The sequence below is a fragment of the Sturnira hondurensis genome, unplaced genomic scaffold (assembly GCF_014824575.4).
Source record: "Sturnira hondurensis isolate 20B ecotype Veracruz unplaced genomic scaffold, ASM1482457v3 Scaffold0013931, whole genome shotgun sequence".
NCBI classification, from domain to species: domain Eukaryota; kingdom Metazoa; phylum Chordata; class Mammalia; order Chiroptera; family Phyllostomidae; genus Sturnira; species Sturnira hondurensis.
The window spans coordinates 4,574,442-4,586,804 of record NW_028086562.1 but is presented as its reverse complement, the minus strand read 5'-3'; the positions used below and the strand labels follow the sequence as shown (position 1 = coordinate 4,586,804).

At 61.1% G+C, this 12,363-nt stretch overlaps 2 protein-coding genes across 3 annotated transcripts; one reads left to right on the top strand and one right to left on the bottom strand.

The window, feature by feature from the left end:
- Positions 1-292: 292 nt before the first annotated feature.
- Positions 293-8,917, bottom strand: SDF4 (stromal cell derived factor 4). 2 transcript variants are annotated; one of them, XM_037062251.1, is made up of 7 exons: positions 8,826-8,917; positions 7,421-7,772; positions 4,413-4,549; positions 4,073-4,186; positions 1,818-1,976; positions 1,370-1,545; positions 293-791 (listed from the first exon to the last, which is right to left on the bottom strand). In XM_037062251.1, exons 2-7 carry the CDS (start codon positions 7,723-7,725, stop codon positions 615-617), a joined length of 1,068 nt encoding a protein of 355 aa, XP_036918146.1. In that variant the 5' UTR covers positions 7,726-7,772; positions 8,826-8,917; the 3' UTR covers positions 293-614. The 2 variants fall into 2 exon arrangements, with proteins under 2 accessions (XP_036918146.1, XP_036918147.1); XM_037062252.1 differs by lacking the exon at positions 8,826-8,917 and adding an exon at positions 8,602-8,706.
- Positions 8,918-8,996: 79 nt separating this feature from the next.
- On the top strand, positions 8,997-11,129 carry B3GALT6 (beta-1,3-galactosyltransferase 6). The gene has a single exon (XM_037062253.1). It carries the CDS (start codon positions 9,105-9,107, stop codon positions 10,098-10,100), a length of 996 nt encoding a protein of 331 aa, XP_036918148.1. The 5' UTR covers positions 8,997-9,104; the 3' UTR covers positions 10,101-11,129.
- Positions 11,130-12,363: the final 1,234 nt, after the last annotated feature.

Genomic DNA, 12,363 nt, shown 5'->3' with positions numbered 1-12,363 from the left:
GCCCTGTCAAACCCCTCCTGGCTCCTCCACCCGGCCCAGGCCCAGCCCTACAGTAGTGGCTCAGGGCTCGTCCTCAGGTGTCCCCATCCCTGGAACACCCACTCCCCACTGGTCCCTCGAGAGCGGTTCCCACTGCCCTGGGGTGGCCCCAGTCCCACTAGTGTCAGCACAGGACACGGCACGACAACGGGTGTGCGAACCACACTGCCCGCCTCAAACACACCGAGGGGAAGCCCCCGGCCCCACCGTTCCAAATTATCATTTGTGTGTTTTTGTCCATGGAGAGAATGAAGCCAGGAGAAAGAGGCAACTATATTTTAAAGTAAGTTAATGCGATTCCTGCCACAAGTACGTGTTTCCTCAGAGACCGAACCCTGACGGCAACTGGGACAGCCACCCCCCCAACCCCCCGCCGCCGGCTCCGCCAGGGCACGGCCACCGGGGCCTCAGGCTTCGCTGAGGAAACCGGGAGCCGCTGCTTCCCACGGCCCGGCCAGCCCGCAGGCCCTGATGTGGTCGGGCCCTGCCGGCGCCTCCCTCCGAGTTCTCAGAAACGAGATGCTGAGATTGCGCGGGCCTCCCGCACGCCGCAGACGCCCCGCGCAGGGGCGGGCTCAGAACTCCTCGTGCACGTTGCGGGCGTAGTCCATGAGTTTGCTGCCCGTGAAGAACTCGCTGTACTTGAGCACCTCCTCAGGCTCCAGGTGGCGGTTCTGGTTCTCGTCGGCGACGGCGATCATCTGCTTGGCCTCGGTGAGGGCGTTGTACTCGTTCATGGGGTCCATGTACTCCTGCAAAGGCGCTGAGCCCGTCGGCACGTCCGGGACACCCCCAGGACGCGCCCGCCCAGACCCCGGCCCAGGGCCAGCGCCCTCAGCCTGGGATGCGGCTGGGCACACTGTCACAGCGAGCCCCAACTTCTCACAACACCCTATCAGCCGGGGTCTGCAACAGGCACGCAGGCACGTCCTGGAACGTTCTGGAGAGCAGATGCCAGGCTGGCAGTGGCTCAGGGCCGTGTGAACACTGCCTCGTGGGCCGGGGTGGGGGGCAGGGAGAGGAGCCCCAGCCCCGAGCCGCCCACCAGCTATCACCAGGGATCAGAGAATTCTCATGTAAAACAAGATGACTCGTCCATGGCAGGAAAAACAGGCTCCACGGCACCGACCCACAGAGGTGAAAACGCCGCATCCTTGTCCCAGGCCCAGCCATGCCAGCCCTACCACCCACACCAGGAGACAGGCACGGCCAGCTTTTGCTGGGTGCTGGCTGCGTGGCCCCCCAGAGCCGGCCACCATCAGGTGCAGCCACACAGCTCCGCTGCGGCCCGTCCTCGGGACCCCCACGACCCCGGAGGCCCTGTGCTCACCTCCAACTCCTCCATGGTCACAACTCCGTCACGGTTGGCATCGATCAGCTCCTCAAACTCCTTTCTCCTGTCCCTCACCCAACCGTCATCGATGTCCTGGCCCCGCTGATTTTCCACGGTGCCCACCGGCAGGGAGATGAACTCGGGCAGCGAAAGCTGCTTGTCACCGTCCTGGTCTGCAGGACATGGGGGTGCTCAGATCTCAAGTAGGCATGGGACCACTGGGACTGCTGGGACCACTGAGTAGGGTCAGCCAAGCAGGTTTTGCCACCGGATTTTCAGTTTGTGACATTTCGGACTAAAGTCAAACACCTGTGTCTCGCAGGGCCTGCTGGACACTGGGCTGGGGCCAGAGGGCTGGAGGTCATCCAGCGCAGGGCCCACTCACACCAACCCCCTGCTGGGAGGACCAGCGAGTTGCCGGGTGGTGGGGGGCGGGGGGTCTCACCCAGGTCCCGCACGATCTCCCTGACCATGAACCGCAGCATGCCACGGCTGTGCTCGGGGTGCAGAAAGGACAGGAATTCCTCCTCCGTCAGCAGCAGGTCTGGGGGTGGGCTGTCCGCCTGGTACCAGCGGTCTTTGAGGTTCTCCAGGACTTCCTGTGCTGAGAGAGGTGAGCCTGTGTGCGTCCAGGGGACTCTGAGACCCGATCCCTGAACGCAGAGGCAAGCTTAAGACACGGTCACGCAAGGCCGCAAGTTCTGCCCCTCGGAGGAGAGTTCAAACCCCAGCAGTAAATGGCACAGAACCACCCCCTAGACACAGCCCCCCAACACAGGTGCAGCCCCCCACCTTGATGCTAATAAGAGAAACGGGCCCCAGCCAGGGGACTGAAGCAGGACTTTGATCCCTTCCTTCCCTCTGGGTGCCAGATATGGGGGGCAGAGCTCAGAAGGAAAGCCCCCTTCCCAGCGCTGAGTCGGGAGCTCTCCATGCTCCCCTGAGACAGGGCTGGGTGGGGTGGCCTCGGGGACCACCCCACGCCAACACAGCAGGAGCCGGCAAGATGCAGGGCCTCTGCTGTGTGGGGTCCTGCCAGCTTCAGCCGGGCACAGGGACGCCTGGGCCTCGCCCACGACATCGTGCTGACCACCTCTGGTGGACATGGGTCTGCACCGGCCACCTGATGAACGGCAAACTGGGCGCAGCGGGGAGCTCCTGCCCACTGCACTGAGGGACAAGGGGACAGGATGGGCGCAGCCCTGCACGTCTGCCCGGAGCCTGGGAGCCCGATCTGGAGGAAAGCTTTCTGCGGCTGCGACACACGAAGGACCTCAAACGAGGTCGCCAGTGTTCAGGGCAGACCCAAAGCCCAGCGGCAAGTGCCCGAGAGTGAGAGGACACAGATGACAGAGACTGGTGTGACATGGACGGAAGCAGGGATGCCAGCAGCACCGAAAGCTGGAGGGACGCCTGGGAGAGACCCTGCCTGGAGCCCTGATGGTGAGAGGGGCCCTGTTCTGGGCAGGGGGTGGGGGGAGCAGGAGAAGCAGAGACAAAAATGCAAATGAGCGTAACTCACCTATTACTAGAAAATGCAGACTGGCCCACAAAACACAAACACTTCGGAAACACTGCCAGTGGAGGGCTCCTGGCGAGCCCCCACCACGGGAAAGAAGAGCTTCCACGACGGCTAAGCCTCCGCCGTGAGACAGAGGGACGAGTCTGACCAGCCCTACGAGGCCCTAGCCCCAAACCACACAGCAGTGTCTGGCGAACACAAGTGCTAACCCCCCGACGAAACATCAGCACAGCGAACCGGCAGGAGCAGGCGGCCGCAGCAACGGGATGAAGGAGAGAAGCCTGTGGGCACATCCGCGGCACAGGAAGCATCTGGCAGAACCCACCCCCTCCCCAATCAAACCATCAGCACCCTGGGAAGGGAGGGGGCACTTGCTCGACCGGACGAGAGAACTTACAAAAACCTGCAGCCAACACCCTGCTCGCTGGGGAGGACGTGAGGCTCTCGAGAAGACAAGACAGGGAAACTGAGGCCGGGGCTGGGAGGGCGGAGGACTGCCCTGCCGTAGCAGGGCCAGGCTGACACAGTGCCAGCTGCCCCCCGGGGCACCAGGAGGAGCACACGCAAGGGTTAACACCTCAAAGGCAGGACTGTGGGGCTGATGGCAAACAGGCCTGCCAGGGCCAGTGGCGCCCAGGTCCACGCAGAGACTCAGCAGAGAAACAGGGTGGCCACGGCACCTTCACCAAGCAGAGGACGGCAGGGCGATGGGGGTGCCACTGAGGCTGTAACACACCCCACCCAACAACCAGTGGACAGGACACTCAGGGCAATGTCTCAGTGGACGCCTCAGCAACTCGGGCTCTGGGATCACAGCGGGGACGACAGCCTGCCGATGAAGGGAGAACTGGACCAACGGGCACCACATGGCAAAGTCCTCATGCCCCCAACAAGCCCAAGCAGCACCAGGCTGTGGACATGCCCCCAGGGAGAGGGGTGGTGAGCTGGAGGGCGAGAGCCTGCTCGGCGACTCGGTGGCCCTTGGCTAAGACACTCAAGTGTCAAGTTCCTACCAGCAAGACAAGCTTCCCAGCGACTTCTCTGAACATCAAGGCAGGAGGGCCAGCCCCCCTGGCCCCCACCGACCTCCACGCCCACCAGGAGCCTCCACCAGCTCACCAGGCTCTGAGGCCCTACAGCGGCCCCGAGGCGCTGTGGCCCCGGGACCCAGCACTCACTCTCCTCATCGACTTGGAGCTCCTGGTCGTTCTTCAGCTTCTCGGCTACTTCCCTCTCGTTGTGGCCTCTGCTGGCCAGGAACTTCACCTTGTATTCATCCCAGGACACTCGGCCTAAGAAGGCAGACCATCCTGTCAGCAGGTCTAACAAGGAACACTTTTACAACGGGACTTTCATCACTTTAAGACCCCTGTTAGAAACCCCCACGCGAGGGCAGCATGGAGGCAACTGTGCCCAGGAGGCCGGCAGGGTGAGCAGCACCAGGAGGGCCCACTGGTGCCCACTGCTTCGTCCTGGTCTGCCAGGCCCACTGGGTCCGGGTCGGGGCGAGGGCCCTACCGTCACCGTCGGGGTCCACGGCCCGGAAGTGCGCCCTGCTCTCGCCCACGGCCTCCTGGAAGTGCTCAGCTGTCTTCTCCACGATCCAGCGCTGCATCTCCTTGGCGCTGATTCTCCTGTCAGCGTTGACATCCACCCTGCGAGCGGACGCGCCGGGTCAGATGAGGCCCAGGACCCCGACAGACAGGACAAAGGACATAGGGTGGCCAAGGGCTCCACAGGCAGCTGCGCAACTGCCGGGACAGCGACACTCTGCGCCTGTGGGAATGGCGGGGACAAGGGGCAAGAAGGACACCAGAGACATGGGAGTGGCTGGACTCGGAGGCCAAGGCCGGCACTGCGAGGAGCAGCAGCACGAGCAGCTGGGACAACACCTGCGAGTCCACGGGGACGGACGTCAGGGGAGGGCGGCTCTGCACAGACCACACGGGACACGGGGTCCAGTCCCTCGGGGGCAGGAGGGACAGGAGGTGGAGCAACTCCACCAGTGACACCACCTGACCCACGTGACCCAGGACAACACCCCCTGGGATGTGACCTGGGTGTCTGACCCCTCGCCACCCCACCTGCGTACGAGCACGCCCGGTAGCACTCCAGGCCCCGGGGGGGTGGGGTCGGGGGCTCCAGGCCTTCCAGTGTGCAGCTAGGCCAACACCCTTCCTGGGACGCACAGTGACAGGCGCCCGCCCCACCCCCTTTTGTGGGACGGCTCTGCCAGGTCGCAAAGTGCCACGTCCGATGCTAACCAGGTCGGCTGACACAGTCACGGCTTGGGGACAAAGGCTTCACAGAAGCATTTTCTAACCATGTTGGTTGACACAATCACGACTTGGAGATGACGGCTTCACAGAAGCGTTTTCCAGCAGGACGGACGTGGCATTAGTGGATATATGGTGTTGCTTTTATTCTTACTGTTTCTTAGTATTCTAACCTTTACACTTCTAATAATTTGGAATCTCCTAGAATTAATGACCACTCTCAGAGAAAAAACAACAGTTGGCTCAAGTCCTAAGCAATATCACCCTGGCTGAATTAAGGCATCGTACTTTACTTATTTGTTCCTGTGAGAGCCACCCAAGAAAGAACAGTTCAGGGAAAAATATGTTTTCCCGCAGAACTGCCTCATAGAATAGCAAAAACCCCTTTAGAAAATAGCCCCTGATTGTTATAGACTTGTTAGAGTAACAGCCCCTCCTTTACCTTGAATAGGAATATGTATCAATTAGAATTAGACAGGCATAAAAACAGAAGAAGCTGGTTAGCTATTACAAACTAAGCACTTAGAAACAACTACCAAGGAGTCAGAGTCCTCAGTATACAAAAAACATTTTAGACAGCAAGATAGATAGCTAAGTTAGATATTACAAAGGCTTATAATGAATTTCCTAACCTCTGCTCGGTCTAAGCGTACCTGTTGCCAATGACAATTTCTGAGAACTTTAATAAACAATAAGACATTCAAACTGTATACATAGAACTATTTCAAATTGTCTGATTAATGGTTTTCCTGGTCAAAATAACTTTTGTTTAACATAACTGAAACTATGGGAACTTTCGTACTTTTCCTGGTTACCTTTGTATTGATTTTTTCTGCTTAACTGATCATGCTGTACACCTGTAAATGTTAATCTATGCCAAAAACGAAAATATAAAAAATCAGCTTATACTTGCAATAAACGGAACAGTGCTTCACCTGCCTTTGAGCTGTGTAGTTGCCTGTTACCCAGCGCCAACGCCTACTCTCACCTGAGGACCCTTGGATGAGCTGCGGCTGGACCGCGGCAGCAAAGAAGCTGCCTGCCACCTGCTGGCTCGGCCTGGTTCACAGCCTTTCTGTGCTCACTTGAAACAGCACGCCGCACTCCAAAGGTCAAGGAAGTGGCTTCAGTGCTGCTCACCTGCCCCCAGCCCACTACTCCCCGCACCTGGTAGGAGGCTGACCAGCAAGTCTCAATGGGCTGACTGCTGCCGCTGGCTCTGGACTCCCAGCAGCCGGAGGCTCCTCTCCTGGCCCCAGCACTGAGCCTCAAAGGCCCTGGTCTGGCCGTGGCCTGCTCTCCGATGTCCCACCCAGCGCACAAACACCAACGCTGAGGGTGCTGCGCTTGGTGACCAGGCTCCTGCTGTCTTGGCTCCCTCTGCCGACGGGGACCTCACAGGCGGCTCACGCGCCACACCTGGAGTCTCCCTGGTTCAGCAGAACCTGCCTGCCCACCTTCAGAACACCCAGCCCAGCCTGGGTCTGCATGCCCGAGCCCCACCCTCCTCTACTAGCTCTCCACCCTGGTCTGCCACTGCTCCTGGTCCCCTGGGCATGGATGGTGGCAGGCACCAGGCCTTCGGTCACCGGACCCAGGAAGCAGGGCGCCGGGTGATATGATTCACAGAGGACCACATGAGGCCCAGTCCAATTGTCAGGGCCCCGTCCTGGGTCCCTGTCCTACCTGCGAGGCCCCTCGCCTCCCTCAGGTGGCTCCAAAGCCCCAGGCCACATGATCAAATGTGCAGGATGGTGCCCACGCTCACAGCAACGGAGCCCCCCCAGTCTCCTACCTGAAGCTGAGCCGTGCACGCCCACTCTCCATTCGGCCCCCACACACCCGGCCCCCCCACCTCACTGGCACCACCAGGCCTCCTCGAACAAGCACTGTGACCTTCTGTGGCCACTCCGGCAATTGCCTGCCTCTCACCACAGCGGACACAGTTTAAGGCCACCGCGCAAGGCGGGCTTCCTGGCTATGAGGACCTGGCACGGCCAGCAGGCAGCCCCTCGCTCTGGCCCTCTGTGCCCCCCCCAACCCCCCCACACTGCTCAGTGCTGCATGCGCCTCAGCTCAACCCCCGCAAACTTCCCCAGTGTTGTCAACCAACAGCACCCGTCACAGCGCCTTCCTCCAAATCTCGTCACCAAGTGGGCCCCGCATCCCCTCCCACACCACACCAAGCCAGGACTGGACCAATGCCAGCCACTCCACGTGCACCCTCAGCCTCCCAGCCCAGACACCTACTTGGAGAAGATGACCATCAGCTTCCTCCTGCTCTTCCGAGGCTCCGCATCCTCCTCGAACCCGTCTGTGTCCTTCCCCAGGAAGACCTCCTGGTGGAAGTCCTTGTTGAGGTGCCCGTCCATCTCCAGCTTCACCCCATTCAGGTGGTCCGGAGGCAGGATCTCGCTGTCCTCCCTGCGGCCTGCTCTGTCCCGGGCAGACGAGTGGTTGGCAGGCCTGGCGGACGCCCCAACCAGAAGCACGGCACCCAGGAGCCAGAGGCTGCAAGGAGCCAGGCCACAACCTGGAGCCTGCCTAGATGCCATGGCCGCCTGGGCCCAACCGTGAGACGGCCTGCAAGCGTGGCCAGTAGCTGGAGAGAGAGGAGAGGCAGGCAAGGAAGTGAGGCCATAGCCCGAGGCCACCAGACTCGTCCGCAAAGACGGCGCAAAGCCATCAAACTCTCGACGGAAAAGACAGCTTCTTTGTAACACAAAAGACAATCCCTCAGACCAACAAGAGGTAGAGTGGCAGTGCCTTCTCCAAAGACACCAGGTGTCCAGCCCCGTCCCTCCTCCTCAGGTGCAGCAGCCCCATCTCAGCCCCGTTTCCATCCCTCCCGGCATCAAGGCTGAACCCTCTTGAGATCCCAACTCGGCGCTTGTGAGCTCTGTGACTGTGGCTAAGCCAGCAGGCCTCCCCAGCCTCAGTTTCCCTCTATGGAAAAAGGAACCCCCAACCTGACCCCAGGTCTCTGTGAAGACTGGGCATGGTGCCAGCAAACACCCAAACCCACCCAACGGGGCACCAGTGCCTCCCACCTTCTCATTTCAGTGAGCCCTATGTGTGCTGTTGCCCGTGCGCGCGCGCACACACACACACACAGCCAGCCAGCATAGCTGTACTGCACTTTGCTCCTTGACACAAGGTCGATTCTTCCCTCTACTTAACCTTGTTTGCAGAAAAAGTAACTCAAGAACAACCGTATGGATGCGACTCCCTCCTCCCCCGTGAAGATCCCGCCCCTGAGATCACAGCACTTACTGTTCCCCGTCCTCGACCGGGAAGCGACAGCTCCCGGGACGCGCCCACCAGCCCAGGTCGGTGGAGACCACCCTTGAGGGTCCGTCCTGGTGAACCCAGTTTCTTGCCCCAAACGCAAACGCTTATTTTAAAAGCTTCCCCCGGCTCAGGAGTCGCACTGACGGTGCCGGGCTTTACAGGATTTCAGGTCTTCACGGAGTCCTACTAGTTGGCGTCACGGGCCCTCGCAAGCGAGGACGGTGAGGTCGCCCGTGCTGAACGCGGGGTCCACGCTTCCCGTGACCACGTCCCTCGGCCTGTGTCCGCTACATCCGCGGTCCGGGCGGCTTCCCCGCCCCTGCCCACACCCTGCCCAAGTCCTCACTCACCGCCCAGGACTCACCGAAGGCGGCCGAGCGCCGTGACGCCTCCAGAGTCGGCTAGGCCGCGGCCATTTTTCTTCCGGGAAGAGGCGGGCCTCCGGGCCGCGAGGGCTGGCGCGACCTCCGCGCTAGGACGCCGGCGCCGCCATCTTGTCTCTGGGCGGAAAAGGCTGCGCGGCCCTCCCGGGGTGACCAATGAAAACAGCGCGCGAGGGCACGTGACGGCCGGCCGCCCGGCCGCAGTCCGGCGGGCCTCGGCCCTTGGGGTCTCCGCAAGCTCGCTGGGTCGCAGGCGCGCCATGAAGCTGCCGCGGCGTGCGTGGCGGCACCGGACGACGCTGGGACTGGTCGGCCTGGTGCTGTGCGGCGCCACGCTCCTCTATCTGGCGCGCTGCACGGCCGACGGTCCTCATTTGTCGCCCGGCCGCAGCCCCGGGCCTCTGCCCGCCGGGCCCGGGCGCGCCAGTGCCTTCCTGACTGTGCTGGTGGCCAGCGCGCCGCGGGCGGCCGAGCGGCGCAGCGTGGTCCGCGGCACGTGGCTGGCGGCAGCGCGGCGCGGCGGCCCAGGCGACGTGTGGGCGCGCTTTGCAGTGGGCACGGCGGGCCTGGGCTCCGAGGAGCGGCGCTCCCTGGAGCATGAGCAGGCACGGCACGGGGACTTGCTGCTGCTGCCCACACTGCGCGACGCCTACGAGAACCTCACTGCCAAGGTGTTGGCCATGCTGTGCTGGCTCGATGAGCACGTAAGCTTCGAGTTCGTCCTCAAGGCAGACGACGACTCATTTGTGCGGCTGGACGCACTGCTGGCCGATCTGCGTGCCCGCGACCCAGCGCACCGCCGCCGCCTCTACTGGGGCTTCTTCTCGGGCCGCGGCCGCGTCAAGCCGGGGGGTCGCTGGCGTGAGGCGTCCTGGCAGCTCTGCGACTACTACCTGCCCTACGCGTTGGGCGGTGGCTACGTGCTCTCTGCCGACCTGGTGCACTACCTGCGCCTCAGCCGAGAGTACCTGCGCATGTGGCACAGTGAGGACGTGTCGATGGGTGCCTGGCTGGCACCCGTAGATGTGCAGCGTGAGCACGACCCGCGCTTTGACACCGAGTACAAGTCCCGCGGGTGCAGCAACCAGTACCTGGTGACGCATAAGCAGAGCCTGGAGGACATGCTGGAGAAGCACCAGACGCTGATCCGAGAGGGCCGCCTGTGCAAGCAGGAGGTGCAGCAGCGCCTCTCCTACATCTATGACTGGTCTGCACCGCCCTCGCAGTGCTGCCAGAGGAAGGAGGGCGTTCCCTGAGCGCTGCCGCTGCCATGATGGAGGGGCGGCAGCAGTGGGTCCTTTTTGGAGCCCTCATTGTCTTACACCGGGAAAGGTGACATGTCTGGCTGGGTGAGCCCAGCGCTGAGGGGAACCTAGTCTCTGGTGACCAGTGGGGCTTTCAAGCAAATGCCACACGGCAGCGGACAACTCCCAGGCCCCGCACCGGTCAGTAGCCACACCTCCAGCCTTGCTCCGAAGCATCTTGCTCTGGGTCTGGGAGACCCTGGGGCTTGCTGGGGCAGCGAATGCATCACATCCAGGTGGAAGTGTCCTGCCCCCAGATTTCAGACAGCTTTTGCCTGGGCTGGGAAAATGCCCAGCTTCGGGTGTGAATGGGGGAGAACCTTCCCGATCTGCAGAAACTTCTGGCCCTCCCCGCACAACTCCACCCCCGCCTCCCTCGCCTGTCTTCTTGCTGTCCCGACCCAAGGCTGGAACAAAGAGCTGAAAGGCTGGAGCTGACCTCAAGCGCAGATCTGACTTGCTCTGGGTGGGGACTGTGGCCCATCCTGCATCCACTGTGCTGACCGTCTCCTGGCAGCCCCCTGCACGGAGAGCTATGACTGCGGCAAGCCCCCTGCAGGCCCCGAGCAGCAGCAGCTGGTCTGGCTGCAGTCCAGCGGCGTCTGGGGGAACTGCCGCCGTCTTCATGGGTCGGACCACGTCCTTTGTGTCTCCTGTTGGCGTCGGTCTCGTGTCAGTCCAGATCGACCTTCGTTTGATGTTGAGTAGCTTTGGTCTCCACATCTTTAGAGTGAATTTGTGGTACATGCCGTTCAGCGCCTGCCTGTGATTTATGTATAAATATTGTAAATTTGTGTCAATAAGGGTTTCAGTCGGGAGTGTGTAGGTCTCAGTGTTTTTTAAATTATTTGAGAAGACTTTTCTATCAGAACTTGGAACTTGTGGATTAATCTGTTTTTAACAGTGTGAACTGTAGACCATTGCTGCATGTGTGTTTAAGCATGGAAGAATTTTAAACTGTCCATTTTTCTTTTCAGTTTACACATAAGTCAGTCCCGTTGTCTCCCTCTGAAAAGACTTTCCTTTTAAGGCCTCCTCGGGGCTGCGCAGGGGTGAGTGTTTCTCACTCATGTGTCTGTTGTTGTGCCCCAGTTCCGGGAATCGGAACCTTGGAATGTTGATGAGGTTTCCCAAAGTCTGTCTTAAGGCAACAGGCTGGACGGCCAGCGTGTCCTCTTGGAGAAGAACGCAGAGAGGCATGCTGGGCGATCCGTTCACACACCCGCCACCCTCGGAAGGCCAGGCTTCCTTTTTCCCTGTTGACTGAGGTGGGGGCTGTGGTCACCGCATGAACAGGGGAGACACAGCGGCAGCAGGGTGTCTGCACGCCCTCCCTGGCCCAACACGGACACGGACGCGTGCCTCACGCTCTGTCTGGGGGACCGGGCTATGCTGCCATGGTCTCTGGGAGACCCACGGTCAGGGCCCTTCAAACGGGGGCTGCACACCTCCAACTTGCCTCTGCACTGCCAGTCATGTCCATCCTCAGGCCATGGATTTCAGAGCAGCTGCCTGTCAGCTCAGCCGCCATCGCAGATCCCCAGAACAGCGGCTTCTACAGCAGGCGGCTACTTCCGAGGGCTCTGGAGGCAGGAGGTCCAGGACCAGGGTGCCGGCAGGGTCGGGTTCTGGCGAGGTCTCTCCCTGGTGTTCCCCTTCTTGTGCCCTCTCTTCTAAGGACATTGGTCCATGGCGGGGGGGGGGGGGGGGTTCCTGACCTCATCTCCGCCTTCCCCTCCTAACACCACCATACAGGGGTCCAGGCCTCCCCCCGAAATCAGTCCATATCAGCGGGTTCGGGGTATTTCTGTTTAAAGGTAGAAGAACTTGGAACTCAGGATCAGGGGCCAGAAGGGCAGGGGCGTCACGTGCTTAGTGACGACACAGTTGGGCCACCTTCAGAAAGCAGAGGCTGGACCTCAGTAATCCCAAGATTCTGCAGGATTCTAATGACAAGGTGAGTGAGCTTTCTGATTGGCTGCCTCAAGCCAGAACTCACAGTCTCTGCACACACCTTGTTCACAGGACAAGCATCCGTGAGAGGGTCCAGGTTCGGGGACCCCAGGGTGAGCAGAACGGGGCTCTGCCTCCTAGAGGGTTGCTGGCAGCACCCGAACTCTGTCCCTGCTAGCCACTGTTGACCTCGGCGGTGCCATATGACCCTTGGGGCCCTCAGAGCAATTCGTGGGCAGCCTCCCATCTCAGACAGGGAGCA